The sequence below is a fragment of the Acomys minous genome, assembly GCF_964271855.1.
Source record: "Acomys minous genome assembly, chromosome: 4".
Lineage (NCBI taxonomy): Eukaryota > Metazoa > Chordata > Mammalia > Rodentia > Muridae > Acomys > Acomys minous.
Window position 1 is genome coordinate 81,231,164 of NC_140486.1, and position 22,429 is coordinate 81,253,592.

A 22,429-nucleotide genomic window follows, 5' to 3' on the forward strand; every position below is an offset into this window, starting at 1 on the left:
CAAATTACAGAATTTTAAATTTTCAAGTATTGTCTACTCTCTGATGCTTTTCAACTGTTTTATTTATTGTTGTGTGTGAGAGATGAGTGTGGGTGCACACATGGCCCAGTGCACCCAAGGAGGCCAGAGGGCAACTTTTGGGAGTCCTTCTCCTTCCACCGTGGGTCTGGGGATGAACTCTGGTTAGGTCTGCAAGGCACGTGCTACCTAATGAGCCATCAACGTCAGCTGTGAAATGTACACTCTAAAACAAAACAAAAAAACACTTCAAAACATAGTCGGGACTTGCTTTAAGACCCAGGAAAAGCTTAAATGTCAGCCAAGGTCCTGGAAGCCTGTGCTTTGAAACATAAACTCAGTGCCTGTATAAGGACAGGGGCGGGGCCTAACTTCATCCCACTCCCCTGCCTGCCTTAAAACTCAGTCTGCAACACCAGGCTCCTCATATACAAGTGTGAAAAGTCTGCTCTTCCTCTTGATGAAGTTAATTTGCTAACACAGATATTGCCCTCAGTTAGGAGGCATGGTAAGGATGAACTAAGTGTGACTTTGTGCTTGGTTACTGTAAGGGGCGAGGTGACTCTGCTTTGCACTCTCGCTGTACATTGCCTGTGATGCATAGCACACTCTGGTTTAATGTGTATTCGGTTTTCAAACTGCTTTCCTCCACTAATGCCTTTCTGGAGAGGAGGCCTAGGTGAGGAGGAGATTTAGGCTTTAATTAGCCTTCCCTAACAATAAACACACATGGATGAAAATGAAAGTGAACAAAACACTGCTCTACACAAAACTGGTACTCGCGAGTCCCATAGATAAGGGGGTGAGTGCAAAATGCCAGCTCTGGAGAACACATGTGATTCTATTTAGACAAACTTCTAAAACAGGCAAGACTGCTGCAGGCTGGACAGCAGCTGCCTTGCGGGAGGGAGGTCAAAGGCTGCAAGGGGATGAGAGGTTCCCCCTGGGATGCAGATAACACTCGGTGTCTTGAGCTGGGTACTAGGTACACAGGGCAGCTCCCTCATAAAAATTCATTTTGTATATTTCTGTAGGCACACTGCTATATTCAGGAAAAAAAACTTAAATGTGTCTTCTCTATTAGTCTTTTATACGTCACATTTACGGAAGCCACACACTCAGCTTTCATTGCTAACAGACAAAGAATTTTTAACTACAAACAAAAAGCTACATTTGTTTTCGACATTCTTATTCAATCTCAGATTAAGGTAAAAGGGGATTTGATTTTCTTTAATTTCAAGGGCCTTGTTATTGGTGTGACAAAAATGAACACCTTGGATGAGTTCTATTTTGTTACCAAAAAAAAAAAAAAAGGTGAAAGATTAAAAAGTGAGTTTGAAGCATAAAATCATTATAGATTTGTAATCTTATACAGAAAAACAATGTACATTTCAGAGGTAGTCAGGGGAATTTTCATCTTAGACTCCAGCAAATACCTAGACTTTAAACTACATAGAAGATAACATTGGGCTGAGTCAGTGGGGGCCACAACCCACATTAGCTGCCGAGAAGGACTGTGGGACACGTGAGCAGCTTTGGGCTTGGATCTCTCTCCACCCACTCCTTTCTGGCCTGATCCATCTGGGTCAGAGAGAAAAACAGCAGTGCTGAGTCAGGTGAGGGCCACAAACCACATTGTCCACACCAAGAAGGCTCCAGGGGCACCCGAGCAGCTTTCGGCTTGGAGTTCTCTCAGTCTGCTCTTCTCCTGCCTGACCCAACTGGGAAACAGACAGGGAACCCAGCAGAGTGTGAAGTTGGGCGCAGGCTCCAAAACCCATTCTCCATCACCCTAAGGAGGCCTCTAGGGAGGCCTAGCAAAGAGCCTTTGGCTTGAGCTCTCTTCACCTGCTCCCAACCTGCCTGGCCAATGTGGAGCACACTCAGACAGTGACCCCATTGGAGGAACCTCCAGGCCTGCTAACACCAGAGACAACCAGATGGCTAGAGGCCAGCACAACAACGCAAGAAAGAAAACTCAGAGCCATATGACACCACCAGAAACCAGTGGTCCGACCACAGCAATCCCTGGAGAGACTAACACCCATGAAGCACAAGAAAATGATTTTAAATCTGAGATGATGAAAATCAAAGAGGCTTTGAAGGATGAAAATAAATCTCTCAGAGAAATACAGGATAATACAATCAAATAGATGAAGGAATTGAATAAATTCAATAAAGAATTACAGGAAAATATAATTAAACAGGAGAAAGAAATGAATAAAACTATTCAATACCTAAAAAGGGAATTAGAAGGAAGAAAAAAAAAGTCAATCTACAATCTGAGGCAATCCTGGAGTTTGAAAACCTAGAGAAAAGAACAGGAAATGCATACATAAGCAACACTAACTAAACACAAGAGATGGAAGAAAGAATCTCAAGTGTAGAAGATACGATTGAAGTTATTGATATACCAGTCAAAGGAAATATTAAAACTAAAAAGTTCCTGGTGTAAAATATCCAAGAAATCTAGAACACTATAAAAAGAACAAACCTAGGAATAATAGGAATAGAGAAGGAGAAGACTCCAAGCTCCTTGGCCTAGAAAACATCTTCATAAAATCATAGAAAAAAAAAAACCTTCCCCAATCTAAAGAAAGAAATGCCCATAAACATACAAGAATCCTACAGAACTCCAAATAGATTGGACCAGAAAACAAAATCCTCCCAGAACATAGTAATCAAAACATTAAATGTACAGAACAAAGAAATAACATTAAAAGCTGCAAGTAAAAAGGCCAAGTCACATAAAAAGGCAAACATATCACAATTATACCTGACTTCTCAACAGAGACTATGAAAGCAAAGCCAGAAGGATCTGGATGGTTGTCATCCATACACAAAGAAATCACAGAAGCCAACCCAGATTACTATACCCAGCAAAACTCTCAATTGCCATAGATGGAGAAAACAAGATATTCCACAGAAAAACCAAGTTGAAACAGTATCTAACCATGAATCCAGCTTACAGAAGATACTGGAAGGAAAACTCCAATCCAAGGAGGCTAACTACACCAAGGAAAACACAGGAAATAAATAATCCCACATCTGTAAAACCAAAAGGAAGGAATCTCAATCTCTCAATCTCAATCTCTCTCTCTCTCTCTCTCTCTCTCTCTCTCTCTCTCTCTCTCTCTCTCTCTCTCCATCAACATAAAAAAAACAGCAACTAATGACCACTGGTCATTATATCTCTCAATATCAAGTGCCTCAACTCCCCAGTAAAATGACAAAGGCTAACACTCTGCTGCATGCAAGAAATACACTTCAGTAATAAACATAAACGTTGCCTCAGAGCAAAGGGCTGGAAAATGTATTCTAAGCAAAAATGACCCAAGAAGCAAACTGGAGCAGCCATTCTAGTATCTAATAAAATAGACTTTCAACCAAAACTAATCAAAAGAGATGGGGAAGGACACTTCATCCTCATCAAAGGAAAAATGTACCAAGATGACATCTGAATCCTGAACACATATGCCCCAAATGCAGGAGCACCCACATTCATAAAAGACACATTACTAAAGCTTAAATCATACATCAAACCCCACACATTAATAGTAGGAGACTTCAACACACCCTTCTCACCAATGGACAGCTCATTGAGACAGAAACTAAATGGAGAAATAATGAAATTAATAGATGTTGTGAATCAAAAGGACTTAACAAATATCTACAGAACATTTCACCCAAACACTAAAGAATATACCTTCCTCTCAGCACCTCATAGAACCTTCTCAAAAACTGACCATATACTTGGTCACAAAACAAATCTTAACAGATACAAGAAGATCAAAATAAACCCTTGTATCTTAACTGACTAGCATAGATTAAAGCTGGAACTCAACAACAAAAGAAACAACAGAAAGCCTACAAACTCATAGAAACTGAACTCCTTACCCAATGATCTCTGGGTCAGAGACAAAATTTAAAAAAAAAAAAAGGAAATTAAAGACTTCCTAGAATTCAATGAAAATGAAGGCACAACGTACCTGAAGCTTAGTTAATAGCACTAAGCTCAGTTCATAGACTAAGCACCTTCATAAAGAAATTGGAGATAGCTCATACTAGCAACTTAACGGCACACCTGAAAGCTCTAGAACAAAAAGAAGCAGACACCCAAGAGGAGGATATGGCTGGAAATCATCAAACTCAGGGCTGAAATCAATAAATTAGAAAGAAAGAATAATTCAAAGAAACAACAAAACCAAAAGCTGGTTTTCTTTGAGATATCAACAAGATAGACAAGCCCTTAGCCAAACTAACTAAAAGTACGCAAATCAACAAAATCAGAAATGAAAAAGGAGACATAATGACACAATCTGAAAGCCAAAGAATCATTAGGTCTTACTCCAAAAGCCTTTATGTCACAAAATTTGAAAATCTAAATCAAATGGACAATTTTCTTGATAGATACCAACCACCAAAATTAAATCAAGATCAGGTAAGCATACTAAATGGTCCTGTATCTCCTAAGGAAATGGAAGCAGTCATAATCAAAAGTCTCCCAACTAAAAAATCCCAGGCCAAATGGATTCAAAGGAGAGCTAATACCAATTCTCTTCAAACTATTCCATAAAATAAAATTCTCATTCTATGAGGTCACAGTCACCTTGATACCTAAACTACACAAAGACCCAACAACAAAAAAGAGAATTTCAGACCAATTTCCCTTTACAAACATTGATGCAAAAGTACTCAATAAAATACTAGTAAACCAAATCCAAGAGCTCATCAAAACTATCATTCACTATGACCAAATAGGCTTCACCCAGGCATGTAGGAGTGGTTCAATATACAGAAATCTATCAATGTAATCTATCATATAAACAAATTAAGAGAAAAAAAACCACATGATCATCTCCTTAGATGCTGAAAAAGCATTTAACAAAATCCAACACCTATTCATGTCAAAAGTCTTGGAAAAATCGGGGATACAAGCCATGTACCTAAACATAATAAAGGCTATATGCACCCAATAGCCAACATCAAATTAGAGAGAAACTCAATGAAATTCCATTAAGTCATGGACTAGACAAGGCTGCCCACTCTTTCCATAGCTCTTCAATATAGTACTTGAAGTCCTAGCTAGAGCAATAAGACAACCGAAGGAGATCAAGGGGATACAAATAAGAAAGGAAGAAGTCAAATCATCACTATTCTTGGATGATAGGATAGTATGCATATGGCCTCTGCAGTGGATCACCACTATCTGGCTGTCTGTTGTGTTAACAAAGGTTGAGATTAAGAATTGTAATGAAACCAGGCTCAGTGGAACACGCCTGTAATCCCAGCACCTGGGGAAGGAGAGGCACTTGGATCTCTGAATTCGAGGCCAGCCTGGTCTACAAAGTAAGTCCAGGACAGCCAAGGCTACACAGAGAAACTCTGTCTCTAAAAACAAAAGACAAACAAAAACAACTTCTATGAAAAGGAACATTGTGAAAAACAGAGATGAAATGGCAGGAAAAACACCATTTCCGTGCAAGCCTAATGACCGGAGTTAAAAGGCTGGGTGTGGTAGTGCATGATTACAAAATGGAGGCAGAAGCAGAGGAACCCCTCTGCTACCCCAGACCAGCTAACCTGGAGCACATATCACAGGAGTAACTGAAACAAATGCAAAGTGTGGACCAACTCCAGAGGTAGCATTTTACACTGATGTGTGTTCTGCAACACGCTCTACCCACACTCAAGCCTGCTTATCTCTCTCTCTCTCTTTGTGTGTGTGTGTGTGTGTGTGTGTGTGTGTGTGTCTGTGTTTGTGTCTGTGTCTCTACCTCTGCCTGTGTCTCTCTGTCTCTTTCTGTCTCTGTATTTCTCCCTCCCCCCTCTCTCTGTCACACATACACATATATGAAAATAAATTAAAATCATATCTCCAAACTTCAAATCCGGTGTATAAAATAGATGTACATGTCTAATTAACTGGAAAGACATAGAAACTTTTTAAAGAAAGATCACCTACAATTTCATTTTTCTTCAGTGGTCCTCACTAACTTGAAAACTTCAAGAACTAGAAACAAACACCTGAAACGTTAGAAACAGATGCCAAACTGAAAACATTTCTTACTAACAACAAATCAAATGAATTTTATCCTCTCATTGACTTAAGGTTAAACAAGATCTTAATACTTTTGCTTTTATATATTAGTCAATGGTGAATATTTTCTATAGATAATCATAATATAAAAAGAAGCTGTGTGATTATCAAAAGTAATCAATTATCAGACTTTTGGGTTTTCCCGGGTACCTGGCAGAGTTTCCTTGTAGTATACACAAATGCAAAACTACAGTTTTGGAGGTGGCTGAGAGTGTCAGCTTATTACTGGAGAACACAAAGCCTTTTACCATCCCTGTAGTCAATAAGGGATTCTAAAAATGATAGCCAGAGCCACCTGTTTCCTTTTTGTAAGATAACTACAGAATCATATTGAAAGGATCAATAATGGCTCAGCACAAAGGTGATTCATTTGCCCCAGAGACACAAAGGGCAAGGCATAAGAGACAAAGACAGGAGACGAAGGACAAAGGAGAAGGGACAGGGAGCAAGAGTCAGGAAGAAAGGGCACTTGGGTGGGGGTTGGAGAGGACCAGTGCCCCTGGACAGAGAGGAGACCAATGTGGCCCATAGGAAAACAGTAGTTTATAAAGGTAATATGGGAGACCCCATGTTAAGATGAGATGTTTAATTTTAATTGGGCATGTTAATTAGGGGACACAAATAGGGCTTTTGATTGCTGGACTTCAATACTTTGGTAGCTGGACCATGGTGGTCAGCCTCAGGAGGAAGAAGTGGCCAAAGAAGGGAATAGACCTTGGTGGCTAGCTGTAGGAACGTAATCTAACAGTTTTTAGCGAGGCAGAGGGAACGGGGGAGAAGGGCAGCGCCTGCCAGAGGCATGTTGAGTGTGCCCAGGCTGGCTGGAGTCCCTTCCACTATAGCTCTGTAAACAATTGTTCCCCAGCTAAAGTTACACATACGTGTTCTATCTCCAGTGCCCCAGTTCATATTTATGGAAACATGCTAACTCGGGCTCACGTTAGGTTCACGGCTGTGATGTCCATGCCACCCTGAAACAATAACCAACGGCATCATTTTCCCTGATGTGGGTAGCATTTACGTCACGTACCTTTTTAATAGGACTTCTGATTTCTCTGAATTTTCAATGGACAGGATGAAAAGGTTAATGAACCAGGTCAGTGAGTACTGGTACATGGGCTCAATGTTGGCTAAGTCAGCAATAGAGAAAAAGAGGATGGAAGAGTGGACGGCGATGGGACGGTAGCCCATGCGGGTGTTATCAATCTTTTTCTCTGTCTCTTCTGCCACTTCCTGCTTTTGAGAAATCTCATTAGCCAGTGCCTTGGAGGAAGATAATATCTTAATCGCAGTCTCATCTTCTAATATATTGCCTTCCGAAGATGAAAGAACTTCTAAAATCTTGTCTTCTATTTCCTTTAACTGCCTAGAAGGAAGCACAGCATTCTCAGACCAAAAAGAAATGGTTTAAAAATCACTTGAAATATGCAGTCCTTTCTAAGAAAGACCTTGTAACCTAAAGAAATGCATCAGGCCATGACAAATAACTGAAAAGGGGATGCTGCGAAATTAATGTCTTATCTTGTGAAATGGCACCAAGACATTGCCTTCCTGCTCCATCTCCCTCACTAATGATCACCCACCTGACACCTTGAGAGAAATGTAGTGAGGCAGTCTCCTCTGCCACCTAGTACCACAGCTCAGAGTGATCACAAGGTGAAGACATTTTCTTTCTGGATTTTTACATGACATGGAGAGTTTTTACTGCCGTAGAGATGCTATGAGCAGAAAGGGAGAGTCAACATTCTTGCCTTCATCCACACCATGCTCCAAAGAAAACATGTTGCCTTGGTTGCACAATGGACACAGAAACTTTGTGCAGCCCCTTTGTTGAGGAACTGAAAACCCACGTCCATGTCTGTGGCAAGCCTCCTAGTTCTTCCTATGTCGGAGAAAAAGACTCAGAAATGTCGTTTTCTAATTAATGCAGAACCTCTGTAGGCCCTGCATAAAAACCGTTTCCATTTGGGGGAGGAGCTGGAGAGCCAGCTCAGAAGTTATGAGTCTGTTGGTCTTCCAGAGGACTCAGGTTCAATTCCCAGTCACTGCATCAAGCAGCTCACACTTGTCTGTAACTCCATTTCCAAGGAATCCTATGCCATTTTTTGACCTGTCTGGCTTCTAGAGACACAAACACACATGGCACAGAGACACAGCATGCATACTTAAATACAAAAAAATTAATATTTAAAACAAATTCCTATCTGGTATACCATTCAATCTAACTAAATAGATGCTTACATGTACTTTATTATAGCCACAAAATAAATAATAATTTTGTGTTTCATGATGCTTCAAACCTTTTGTTCTCAGCTCCTTGTAGTATCAAGGCTTGCTTTTCTTCCTCAAGGTCTGGCCTTTCTCGGGCCACCACAATTCCCAAAAGCTGGTCTTGCATTCCCTCTGGAGTTATCATGAAGTTTAATAATGTGACCTACAAAGGAACGAATGTAGTTTAAAAATGCATTACTTTTCCCACTAAGAAAGCTTCTGTGTGTGTGTGTGTGTGTGTGTGTGTGTGTGTGTGTGTGTGTGTGTGTGTGTGTGGCCTGAGGTTCCATTCATTGAACACATGTTGTGGTAGTCATATGTGTGAAAGTAGAATTCATAGAGATAGAGCCAAAGGGACAGGCAAGCTTGACAGGTGGGCTAAAAACCCATGAAAATTTGTGACAGTCAGAAATCAAATACTTATAATAGTGTATTTATTCCGAATTCAGACTGGTCCAACTTCTGACAATTCTGTAACAGTGAAATCAACAAGAAGGTGGGTGGAGATGACCTTAATGCAGAGTGGACTGATTCTCATGTTAAGGCTCTTGTAGGTATCATATGAAACAATCTTGAGAGAGAAGAGAAAAGAGAATACCATATTGATATGCCATAAGTGATGTTTTTACGTTTCTGTGCCACTGTCCTACAGGAAAAAACACTTGGAAATTTACATTTTAATAGTGTCCATTAAGGGCTATCTGCTGACACCTACTCCATATCCAGGTTCCTTGTGGTAGGAATGTGACCTCGCCTTAGGCTGGGCCAAAGGTGAAAGGAGTCTTGGGTGGCTTGACCCCATGGAGACCTCACTGAGATAAAGATCTTAGATAAACTCAGAGAGAGGAAGTTTCAGCCCAAGACAAAAGATAGGCCCCTTCGACTCCACCCTGGAGAATTGCGCCAAGGGACTTGCCCAACGGAACTGATACCCAGAAGGTTTCATTCTTGTTTTTAATCTCTTTTCCCTCCTGTTTAGGATAGTCGGGTTGTAAGGAAGATGCCTTTGTTTAATAAATTCATACTAAAGTTTAATTGTTAAGGAAACAGAGCCAAGGGTTCCTAATTAGTGGAGAGGGTGGTGTGGGTGTGTATGCCCATACATTGGCCACACCCTTAGAACACTCCCTTTCTTGCTTCTTTTCAATATATAGGGCAACGTTCTCTGGAAAACTATTCATAGTTCCTCAACACCCGAATGAGCGCCACACTTCACAGTTACACTTCTCTATGAGGCCCTCTGCTGCCTTCACCCTTCCCAGCCCCACCAGTACACAAGGTGACAAAACAGCAACTGCCCAGTTCCGGTTGTTAGTGATCAGGCACCTCTGCAGCCAGCTCCATGGACTTGTCGACAACAGCACACGTCATCGCCGGCCACCAAGATATGGCACACCTCCACTGTTGCCAAAAGATGCATGTCTTCTCCCTGCACATGTGCTGCATCACCTCATCAAAGGACCTGTTCTCTCCCCACTCCTTTCCTGCCACCCCTCATGCAGAGGTGGCCTCTGTGGCCCTTCCATTATTAAACCTTCCTTGTCATGCATGGTCTGACTTTGTGGGTTTCGTCGTATGGCTCTGCCACCTAAACGCCAACACTGGTCACCAAATAATCTAGACACCAATAAACACCTCCTTGAGCTTGGCCTCCTTTGAAATTCTCACTTTGTTGTTATTGTTTGTTCGGTTTTTGTTTGTATATTTGCCAGTCTGCTGCCCACATGCCTTAGGGTCTGCCACCTTGTCTTCAGCCTCTGCTACTTCCTCTCATGCCTTCTACTTGAACTGCACTGGGACTTGATGGTGGAATCCCAGGCATAAGGACTGTTAAATCCCTCCCTGCACTTCAGTGGCTGCTCTACTGAACAGCCTGATACTGGTAATATAACAGATCAACTCCTCATTTTCCAAGATGCCGGTTCACTTCCTCCCAGACACCTCCCCCAGTGTATGCCACGCCCACCCCAGTGGCTTCTTGTGCTTCTTCACTGCCCCCAGCTTCTCCACAGCACACCTCTGACTGGATGCATCCATGGGCTCAGGTATCTCTTACCTGGGCTAGGATGAAACAACATCCAGTAGGATAAGGAATTAAAAGTGGTAAATATTCAAGGAATAAAGTAAAAGGATCTAACCTGAGCCACAACGACAAAAGGGCTTACCCCAGAGACAGGATGCAAGGCCAGACTTTGCAGATGTCTAGCATATGGTTGAGGGAAAGGGTGGAGAGTGTCAGCACTGTCATTTTGGTGGAATCTCCTGAAGAACTGGCAAGCCAGGAGTAGTGTTTAAATTTTATCTCCAGTAAGTATTTGAATTGGTCTGGAGTAGACTGTGTCTTTGGTAGGTGATTTGAATGTGCAGCCAAGGCTGAAGAAGACTCCAGGCAGAGGAAACAGTACAGAAAAGCAGTGGGAAAGGTGGGTACATGGGAGAGAGCAGAAAATTTTATCATTCCAACACAGAGCGTGTGAGTAGACTGAAGAATTCAGGTCAGCCGGAGTTAGCCAGAATGCAGCCATGCTGAAACTTTATTAAATATCTATGCCAAGCTGAGGCAAGTTAAGAAAAATTTCCACTGCTGCACCCCATTACTTCTACCCCACCCTACTCCGAACCCGCTAGCTCAAGATAGTTCCTAGAATAACCACACCTTCATGCCCACCCCTATCTCAACCTAATATATGCTAAGGCCAAGGGCCTCTGGGCTGCTCCCTCAACTCCTTCCTGTGCTCCATTCAATCTATGCAACGCCCTTAGAGGTTAATTTTGTTAGCCAGTTAGGTTTTTATTAATTGTTGTTGCTGAATTATACTTCTGTAAAGGGTATTTAAACCACTGCTTTGGGATACTCAGGGTCCCCAACCCTTCTGAGCTTGTTGGACCCCAGCATCTCAGCTTAATAAAATTCCTTAGCTTTTTTTTTTTAATTTATTGTGTATACAGTGTTTTGCCTTCATGTACACCTGCATGCCAGAAGAGAGCACCAGATCACATTATAGATCATTGTAAGCCACCATGTGGTTGCTGGGAGTTGAACTCAGGACCTTTGGAAGAGAAGCCAGTGTTCTTAACCTCTGAGCCATCTCTCCAGCCCAATTCCTTAGCTTTTGCATCGACTCTGGACTCTGACTCTCAATAGTCTTCCAGGAATAGACTCTGACGATCTGAGTCTAGCAGACTATTTCTAGGGCCCTGAAAAATGAAGGTACCTACCTTTCTATCATGTGTAGACAAGAATGCAACATTTTCTTTATTATTCACAAGGTCACAAATGATCTTAGCCTTAAAAATACAGTAAGATTTGAGAAACTGCCAGCAGCCAACAGAGCGAGCACAGTGCTTGCCCTAGTTTGCATTAGTTCCTTAATCAAAGGACTCTCTCACTTGGGACCACCCAGCTAAACAGCACTGTGTGCTGTTGACCATTTTGTTCAAAATGTTTAATATAGTTTATGTCACAACTTACCTAGACAACTGCAGCAAAATTTCCTGTTTTGTCATACCCAAATCTGAGGGGTTTTGTTTTGTTTTGTTTAATCTCTTACACTAAACCAAGAGAATTAGCAGAATAGAAAAACCCAGTCAGCAAACATGTAAACTGTCACAAACAGCCAAACTCCCAATCAGCTTATTAGAAGAATAATTTGTACAGTAAAATGGTGTTGGTTTGGTTTTAACCTGCCAGGCTCTGCTAGTCTATGGGACTCTCACACAGATTAGAAAAGGGTACATTCCAAAACTGGTGTACAGACCAGTGGTATAGAATGGGGATCGAGACAGAAGCCCTGACAGCTATAAGTGTCAACAAACCAAAACTGTCATGGAGAAAAGACTGTCTCTATAGCAGGTGGGACAGGGAAAACTGGGTGTCCACTTATAGAAGTGTGAATTAGAACCTAGCTTTCACCCTGTACAAAAACCCTGAGCCAAAGATTATTGTCAGAGCCATAATTCTGATATTATCAGAGGAAAAGAAGGGGAAAGAGTGCAAGGTATAGTCAGAGGCGAGACCCTTCCGATAGAATGCAGGCAATGAAGTCAATAATTGGTGCATGCGACCTCATGAAATTCAAAACCTTCTCTGCATCAAAGGAAACAGCGGACTGAGTGAAGAGATAATGTACAAAATGGGAGAAAGTCATTGCCAATTATATATCTGATAGAGGATTAGTAGCTAGACTATATAAAAGAGAAACCTCTCCTCCCCTTAAAAATGCAACAAGTAAACAAACCACATAATCAAATGAGTTAATGAGCAGAACGGGCATTTTCCTATTAAAAAAATGTTTCAGTTTCATATTTGAGTGGCAGATTGTCAGAGACTATGGATCCACAAAGTAACTGGGTGGCCGATGCCAAAATACTGTCGTCAGTACTTCCTGGATGTGAGGGAACATGCCAGTGGCTGGGAATGCATAGTTGACCCCCGCCCCAACCTGAAGAAAGAGATGCATTTAAACATATAAGAGGTCTATAGAACACCAAATAGACTAAACCAGAAAAGATATTTCTCCACCACATAATAATCAAAACACTAAACCTATAGAACAAGAAAACATATTAAAAGTGACCTTTGAAAAAATCCAAGTAACTTATAAAGGCAGACCTATCAGAATCACACCTGACTTCTCAGCAGAGATTATGAAAGCCAGAAGGACCTCGGAAAATGTTATGCTGACACTAAGGGACCACAGATGCCAGACCAGACTATTATACCCAGCAAAGCTTTCAATTACCATAGAAAAAGAAAACAAGATATTCCATGACAAAACCAAATTTAAACAATGTCTATGGTCCAACCCAGACCTTCAGAAGATAATAGAAGAAAAACTCCAACTCAGTGAGGTCAGCTTCACCCAAGAAACCACAGGATATAGACAACTTCACAAGAGCAAAACCAAAAGAAGACAAGCAAACAAACACACTATCAGCACCAACACAATAAAAAAAACCCAACAATCATTGGTCACTAAGATCTATGAACATCAATGGACTCAACTCTTCAATAAGAAGACATGGGCTAACAGAGTGGATATGTAAACCGGACTCAACATCCTGCTTCATAAAAAAAGCAAAAACACAAAAACAAAACAAAAACAAAAAATACACCTCAGCAACGAAGATAGACATTACCTCAGAGTAAATGGCTAGAAAAAGGTTTTCCAAGCAAACAGACCCAAAAAGCAAGCTGGAGTTGCCACTCTGTTATACTACAAAATAGGCTTTCAACCAAAATTAACAAAAAGAGATGGGGAAGGACACTTAATTATCAAAGGAAAATTCCACCAAGATGACATCTCAATCCTGAACATCTATGCCCCAAATATACGGACACCTGCATTTGTAAAAGGAACATTATTACAGCTTAAAACACACATCAATCCATGCACATTAGTAGTGGGAGACTTCAACTCCCCATTCTCACCAATGGACAGATCATTGAAACAGAAACTAAACAGAGGAAGGTGGGACCAGGAAGAGATGAAGGATAGACTTGCGACAAGGATGTAAAGTGAATTTTAAAAAGTGATATTAAATTTTAAAAAAACTAAATAGAGAAATAATGAAACTAACAGAGGTCATGAATCAAATGGACCTAATAGATATCTACAGAACTTTTTCACACAAACACAAAAGAATGTATTGTCTTTTCACCACCACACAAAACCTTCTCCAAAATCAGCCATATGATTGGTCACAAAACAAACATCAAGAAAATTGAATTAATCCATTCTCCTTTATCAGACTACCATGGATTAAAGCTAGACCTCAACAACAACAGAAATAACAAAGAACCCACATACACATGGAAACTGAACAACTCCCTGCTCAATGACTCCTGGGTCGGGGAAGAAATAAAGAAATTTTAGACTTCCTAACATTCAATGAAAATGAAGGCACAACATACCCAAACTTATAGGACACCATGAAAGCAGTGATAAGAGGAAAGTTCATAGTACTAAGTACCTGCCTTCATAAAGAAATTGGAGAGATACCATACTAGCAACTTAATAGTTCACCTGAAAACTTTAGGGAAAAAAAAAGGAAATATACCCAAGAGGGGTAGATTGCAGGAAATAATCAAACTCAGGGCTGAAATCAATAAATTAGAAACAGAGAGAACAATACAAAGAATCAGTGAAACCAAGCTGGTTCTTTGAGAAAATCAACAAGATTGACAAACGCCTAGCCAAACTGACTAAAAGGCAGAGAACAGTACCCAAATTAACAAAATCAGAATGAGATGAAAAGGGAGACGTTACAACATACACCGAGGATATCCAAAGAATCATTAGCTTTTACTTCAAAAGCCTGTATTCCACAAATTTGAAAAATCTAAAGGAAATGGAAAAGTCTCTTGATAGGTTTCACTTACAAAGTTAAATTAAGATTAGGTAAACAATTTAAACAGTCTATAACCCCTAAAGAGATTGAAGCAATCATCAAAAGTTTACCAAGAAAACCAAACAAACAAAAACCCAAGGTCAGATTGTTTTAGCACCGAATCCTATCAGACTTTCAGAGAAGATCTAGTCGCTACCATGGATTATCCTCAAACCCATTCCACAAAACAGAAACAGGAGGAACATTACCAAACTCATTCCATGAGGCCACAGTCACCCTGATACCTGAAAGCACACAAAGAATCAACAAAGAAAGAAAATTTCAGACCAATTTTACTCATCAGCATTGATGCAAAATACTCAGTACTCGCAAACTGAATCCAATCAATTACATCATCCACTGTGATCAAGTAGGCTTCATCCCAGGGATGCAGGGATGGCTTAACATATGAAAATCCATCAATGTAATCCACCATATAAACAAACTGAAAAGAAAAAAAAATCACATGATTATCTCATTAGATGCAGAAAAAGCCTTTGACAAAATCCAATACCCCTTCATGATAAAAGTCTTGGCGAGATCAGGCGTACAAGGCCCATACCTAAACAAAATAAAGGCTCTATACAGCAAGCCAATAGCCAACATCAAATTAAATGGAGAAAAACTCAAAGTAATTCCACTAAAATCAGGGACAAGACAAGGCTGCCTACTCTCTCCATATCTCTTTAATGTAGTACTAGAAGTTCTCTCTAGAGCAATAAGACAACTAAAGGAGATCAAGGGAATACAAATCGGAAAGGAAGGAAAACTATTTTATTTGCAGATAATATAATAGTATATGTAAGCGACACAAGAAAATCCCACCAGAGAATTCCTACAGCTGATAAAAGTCTTCAGCAAAGTGGCTGGATACAAGATTAATTTTAAAAATCAGTAGCCTTCTTGTATAAAAAGGACAAACAGGCTGAGAAAGAAATTAAGGAAACTACACCCTTCACAATAACCACAAATAATATAAAGTATCTTGGTGTAACTCTACCAAGTGAGTCAAAGACCTGTATGACAAGAATTTCAAGTCTCTGAAGAAAGAAACTGAAGAAGATTATCATTAAATGGAAAGATCTCCCATGCTCATGGATTGGGAAGATCAACATAGTAAAAGTGGCCATCTTAACAAAAGCAACCTACAGATTCAATGCCATCCCCATCAAAATACCAACACAATCTTTCACAGACATTGAAAGAACAATTTTAAATTTCATACGGAAAAACAAAAAACCTAGAATAGTTAAAACAATCTTATACAATAAAAGAACTTCTGGAGGTATCTCCATCCCTGACTTCAAGCTATACTACAGAGCAATAGTAATAAATACTGCATGGTACTGCCATGGAAACAGACAGGTGGATCAATGGAATCAAATAGAAGAACCAGAAATAAACCGACAGACACATCTATGGATACTTGATTTTGACAGAGGAGCCAAAACCATACAATAGAAAAAAAAAAAAAGAAAGCACCTTCAACAAATGATGCTGGTCTAACTGAATGTGTACATATAGAAAAATGCAAATAGATCCATATTTATTACCCTGCACATAACTCAAGCCCAAATGGATCAAAGACTTCAACATAAAACCAGATACTAAATCTATTTATTAGAAGAAAAAGTGGAGAAGATCCTTGAACTCCTTGGCACAGGAAACAACTTCCTGAACAGAATACCAACAGCTCAGGCCCTAAGATCAATAATTAATAAATGGAACCTCTTGACATTGAAAAGCTTCTGTAAGGCAAAGGACACTGTCTATAGAAGGAAACTGCAGTCTACTGATTGGTAAAAGATACTCACCAGCCCAAATCCAAAAAAGGGCTAATATCCAATATATATAAACAACTTAAAAAAGTAAACACTAACAAACAAAATAACCCAATTAAAAAATGAGGCACAGAGATAAGCAAAGAATTCTCAACATAGGAATCTCAAATGGCTGAGAGGCACTTAAAGAAATGTTCAATGTCCTTAGCCATCAGGGAAATGCAAATCAAAATGACTCTGAGATTCCATCTTCCACCTGTCAGAATGGCTAAGATCACATGCTGGTAGGGATGTGGAGAAAGGGGAACATGCCTTCATTGCCAGTGGGAGTGCAAACCTGTCCAACCACTTTAGAAATCAATCTGGCACTTTTTCAGAAAACTGGGAATAGCTCTACCTTAAAAGATCCAGCTATACCCATTCCTATATATAAACCCAAAAGATGCTCCACCACACAACAAGGACACTTGCTCAGCTATGTTCATAGCAGCTTTATCCGTAATAGCCAGAATCTGGAAACAACCTAGATGTCCCTCAACTGAAGAATGGTTTACACAATGGAATACTACTCAGCTATTAAAAACAAAGAAATCATGAAATTTGAAAGCAAATGGTTGGATCTAGAGAAGACCATCCTGAGTGAAGTAACTCCCAGAAAGACACACATGATATGTACTCACTTATAAGTGGAGTTTAGCCATATAGTACAGGATTAACATACTATAATGCACAGACCCAAAGAAGGTAGATAATAACAAGGAGGATCCAAGGAAGGAAGCTGACATCTCACTCACAAGGGAAAATCGATTACACAGAGGTAGAGGTTGAACAGAGGGAAGAAGGTAGGAGAGGGAGATGTGCACGTGGATGCTTAGTACAGCACTGTGCACAATACCTAAATTATGGAGCCAACCTGGGTATCCAACAGCAGAGGGTCGATCAGGGACATGTGGTGTCTATATGTATTGGAATTTTCTTTTTCAGCCATAAAGAATAAAGAGGAAAGGGAAAGGAGGAAAGACTAGGGAAGACCAGGAGTGGGGGTGTGGGGGAGGAAAGCAAAGGACCGGAAGCAGTTGCTGCTCTCTAATTGCCAACTGATCCACACCATGCCAAGTCCCAACACAGAAACTGAAGTTTGGACTTCAGCCCTCAGTATTTATGTTAGGTACAAACTGCAAGGTCATGGCGTGAGCCACCACTCTTTCCCTGACAGGTGAGGGCCAAAGCTATTCTTTCAGACCTCTGAATTGTATAGAACCTTTGGTGCTTTTGCCTGGCTTGTGCCCTGGTGCCAATGTTCAGGCACATGGGTTTGCCTTTCTCCCAAATGGAAGTCTGCAGTGCTGCCGCCGATGCCCTGGCTCTCTAATTTTGTCTTTGTCTTTTCAGCACAGTGTTTGAGATCTGGCTGCTTGCTGTACAGGTGATGTCACAATTCCCTGCCTTTGCTGGCAAGAGACTATTGCTTCTGCAGGGGCCTGCCATTTTGTTTTTGTATGGGAATCTGCTACCTGGGTCATTCAGTGCCAAGTGCCTTCCCCTGGTCCTGCTAGAAAGGTCACCCACTTCTCCCACCCAAAGCCAAATGCCTTCATGCTACTGTTTTCTCCATTGAATTCTCTCAGTGCTCAGCCTCCAATGCTACTGGGTACAGTTTATATGGATGTTATATGGATGTAATCATTGGTTTAGATGAGATAATCATCATGAAAAAAATCACAATTGATCCTATTAGCACATTAATCTTGAATGAGAAACCAACTATACAGAATATATCCATTTTCATGCAAAAATGGTATTAGCAAAATGCGGGTTTCGTAACTTTTGTTTCACTGCATTCAGTCACAAATCTATTCATTATAAGCCTAATAATGCCAGAGCTTTGAAACCAAGATTTTGCAAATGTAGCCACATTCACAAACCGTTTAAAACCCTACATCACAAGGCACATGATTTCACTTTTATTTAGACTCAGAAGGATGATAACAGCGCAGCAGCACTCACCCTCGGGTGCTGTTGAAAGCAAAAGGTACATGAAAGGCCCTGGAATGTGGGCGTGAGAGGATGTATTTAAATTTGTAAATGAAAGCGAGTAACTACCCCGCCAAGCTTCCTAATCCCCCTCTAATCAATCCCAGCAATTAAAATAATGGAGCAACAGAAGACTCTGGGATCATAGGGATTTCAGCGCTGAACCATACACAGATCAGCGTCCTCCCCGCTGCGGCTTACGGCTTCTGTCATAACCAGTTATTACCCAAGCAAGAGCTGTTCCTGCTCTGTGAGAGGCTGTCACGTACTTTAGTGGGAAGCAGAAAAGGGCCTTTTCCGTGTTGTTTATTAATTCTCTTCCTACCACGGCCTTGGGATTTTATTTCCCCGGATGCTTTATTCTTTTCTCCTTATCCTGCAAAGTTAAATGGTCATGCTAACGGGTAATGTTCGTAGGCTCTCTGTCCACGAGGCCTCATCCTGAGCACATTATGGAGAGGAACTTATTTAATGTTCACTTCACTCAGCAACATAGTATTCCTCTGCAAATGAGGGGAACTGATGCCCAGGGAAGTGAAAACGTGATAGAGCAGCAGTTCAAATGCACACTCTTAACTATGCGAGTCTCTTTCCTAACGCACAGAGAGAGAGAGAGACGAGGTGTTTTTCCCAGTGCTTAGATACCAGTGTGTTTAGCTAATTAGAAACAGTAGCAACAGCATTTCCATTATGCTTTCAAAATCAAGCTGAACTGTCACACTCATATACATCCATTTCCCCTGTCCTCTTGGCTTCCGGAATGTGCAGTCTATGTGTGTGCCCTGAGCTTCCAGACACGTGGTAGTCACCACCGCCCCCACTTTTCCTGAGCCACATGTTACACCCATTCTGCACACACTGCTGTGTGCGTAGGATAAACACCCTGCCAGCTGGCACCGCGCTCACCCGTGGTGGATGGAATGACCACACTGTCGTGGCCGGCCCTCCACCAGGCACCGCGCTCACCCGTGGCGGATGGAATGACCACACTATCGTGGCCGGCCCTCCACCATGCAGCGGAGATGCCCGTGTTAAGTATTTCTAGTAAAAAAGAGAACATCTGAGCACACTGGACAGATCGTTTTTCTATATATAACTTAAACAAATGTCACACTCACAAATACTGAGCGACAACCAAAGATGAGAATAAGGGAGAAAACAGAGTGGGAAAGCCCCAAAGCTCCAGGAGCCCAGCCTTTAATCAATGTTATCATCACTGTAGACCTCGCACAACATGTTAACTTTACCCTTAAAAGAATTTTCAGCATTTAAAAGAACCCTGATCGAAAGTGATTCTTTTAAATAATTCTTCAAAATCAGATAGCAGCAGCCTTCGTCTGAGAAAGGATGAGGTCCTGTGTCTCAGCGTCAACTCCACCCATTAATTAGCATATCATCTATTACAAAGAAAGAATGTTGCTACACGGCACTTGCTTTTAACAATGAAAATCTAAAGATGGCCTTGCAGATTAGATTCTGATGGCCGTTCTCCAACGGCATGTAATTTCAGAAAGTAGAAAGGACAGATTCTGACTGCCTCAGGAAGACCCGGTCCTCTTTATGGCTGAGAAGGAACATGTGGTCAGGGATCAGGAGATGCGATAAGGAAACTAGGTACTGGCCTTCACTGACGTCTCTGGGAGATAATGCGGGTTTCTCAGCTTGGTAGTGATGTAGAACCGGAAGTCAGGGGCGTACTCAATGGTGGAGTCTCCCAGCCGGATGCACGTGCTCCCGCCCTGCTTGAAGGTCTGCTTCAGCAGAAGAGGCTCGAGGATCGGATCCAGTTCTTCTCCCACATTTTCTAGCAATACTAAAGGCAGAAAAATATCCCATCGCACTTAAAATACCAACTATAAACATTTAATTTCCACGTTCGCTCAGCTCTCCAGACTGCTTCCTGTTCCTGGCTAGCCATGATGTTACTTTTATCTTCTACAAGTACAGAGAAATGATGTCATAAAAACCCTGCCTGCCTGGAAGGGTCAGTAAGTGGGTCTGTGTGGCCACCTCACCTGCTCCTACACTTCCCTGACAACCAGGCTGGCCTGATGATCTCGGCCTGGCCCGGGACTAACTGTGTATCTGGGCATGATGGCAGAGGAAGTGCATTTTTGTAGCTACTCCAGTGGTTATTGTATTTTTATTACCAAAGTAGCTCACACATACTATAGAACATCTGGAAAATACAAGAAATTCCAAAGCAGAAATTGGGCAACTACCTCTAATCTAGTTTACTTCATCTCCCTCTAAACACCATAGGTTGACTATGTAGACTGATACAAAAATGATGCAAAACCTCATACAACATAATTACCTGATGAATAATTTTCAGCTCAATATTTCTATCAGTTTTTCTACACATACTTGAGATAAAGCAAATAGCAATTTCTGTCCCAATTATTTTGCCTGACGTTACAACAAAATTGTCCCATACTATTAAAACTAACAAACATATTACTGTTCTCTTATTTTTTAGCCAGTGGTCCGTTTATTTTATATTATTATATTTGGATATTTCTCTATTCTAAGACATGAGCAGCACTCTAAGCAAAAAACAAACAAACAAAATAAAACAAAAAAATTTCAGAACATCTTCTCTAAGCAAAACAAAACAAAACAAAAACAAAAACAAAACAAAACAACAACAACAACAACAAAAACATTTCAGAACATCTTCTGGTGTCATTCTTTGAGGACCCAGAGGCAAATGACCCTGACAGCGTTAACCTTGTAATGCCTTTGCTAGCTTGACATCTTACATGATAATGTTAAGCACCTAGCACAGGCAGTCTTGAGCCCAGGTGCTTTGTAAGGGCCCCTCCAGTGAATGGGTGTGATCTGGGCTGGGAAGAGCAGCCCAAGGACTGAGGAGGGGCTAACAGACATCTGCACTAAGCACTAAGTACTCAGCCATAGTCTTCCCTCCTTGGTTACTCCTAGCCAAATGAACCTTCCTACCAAGTTCTACAAGCTCCTACAAGTATCTTTGTACCAGTTCCCTCCACTGCTTGGCTCTTGGCCAACAGAGACATGCTAGGTAACTGAAGAACTAGCTCATTTCACTTCCTGCTCAGAGTTAGTTTTATAATTAAATAAAAATGAATGTATCAGAATGAATAACTATGCCAGGTTTCCACTGTCTGGATTATTCTTTCCCCACCATTATTAATGACACCATAAATGCTGTTTTGACTAAAAGTCTGTTCCGGATTCTGTTCATGCTGGTCCTAGAAGCAAATGCACAGCCCACTTCTGGGTAAACCACACTGCAAAACCATTTTCTTGAAAAGCTGTGAGAGGTCAGAGCTGCAAGGGGGCACTCACTTGGTTGTTGACAGACCTATCCGTATAATCATCACAGAAGAACCAAGTGCTGGACAGCATGCTGTTGCTGCACTTCCCACATCTTAGAAAGAATGGGCTTCCAGCATCACAATTTAGCAGTGCAGACAGGGACAGACAGACAGACAGACAGTTGAAGGGAAAGCCTAGCTTCACCCATCTCAGCTCTGTGGCTGGTACCAATTGATGGGGAAAGAGCACAATTAACCTCACACTTACGGGAGGGCATCTCAGCGGCTTCTTGGAGTAAATATTTTGCTTTTTTGTCTGGAAACTGCATACTGGTGTGTTCTTCCACTGTAGATAGCATATGCTATTTATAATTAGGTTGAACTGTGTCAGAAACCCTCATAATAAAAATGTCCACATCCTCTTGTCAAGGGAGCCTCAACTAGTCCTTGGAGGGGTGGAAGGGCAGCATGACTGGCTTATGAGGAATTCTCATTCTCTGTCTACATTGATACTTTACTCTTCTCCACCTGGAACGTCA

The 22,429-nt window shown here is 41.1% G+C and overlaps 1 protein-coding gene across 4 annotated transcripts in view; it reads right to left on the reverse strand.

Annotated features, from left to right (window-relative positions):
• The window catches only part of DNAH7 (dynein axonemal heavy chain 7), a 253,702-nt gene that overhangs the window by 56,275 nt on the left and 174,998 nt on the right, over nucleotides 1-22,429 (reverse strand). For all 4 annotated transcript variants that reach the window (XM_084779440.1, XM_084779442.1, XM_084779439.1 and 1 more), the window contains 3 exons: nucleotides 20,217-20,407; nucleotides 8,419-8,552; nucleotides 7,149-7,484 (listed from right to left, as the gene is read on the reverse strand). In XM_084779440.1, coding sequence (XP_084635566.1) covers nucleotides 7,149-7,484; nucleotides 8,419-8,552; nucleotides 20,217-20,407 — 661 coding nt within the window. The remainder of the gene's footprint in view (nucleotides 1-7,148; nucleotides 7,485-8,418; nucleotides 8,553-20,216; nucleotides 20,408-22,429) is intronic.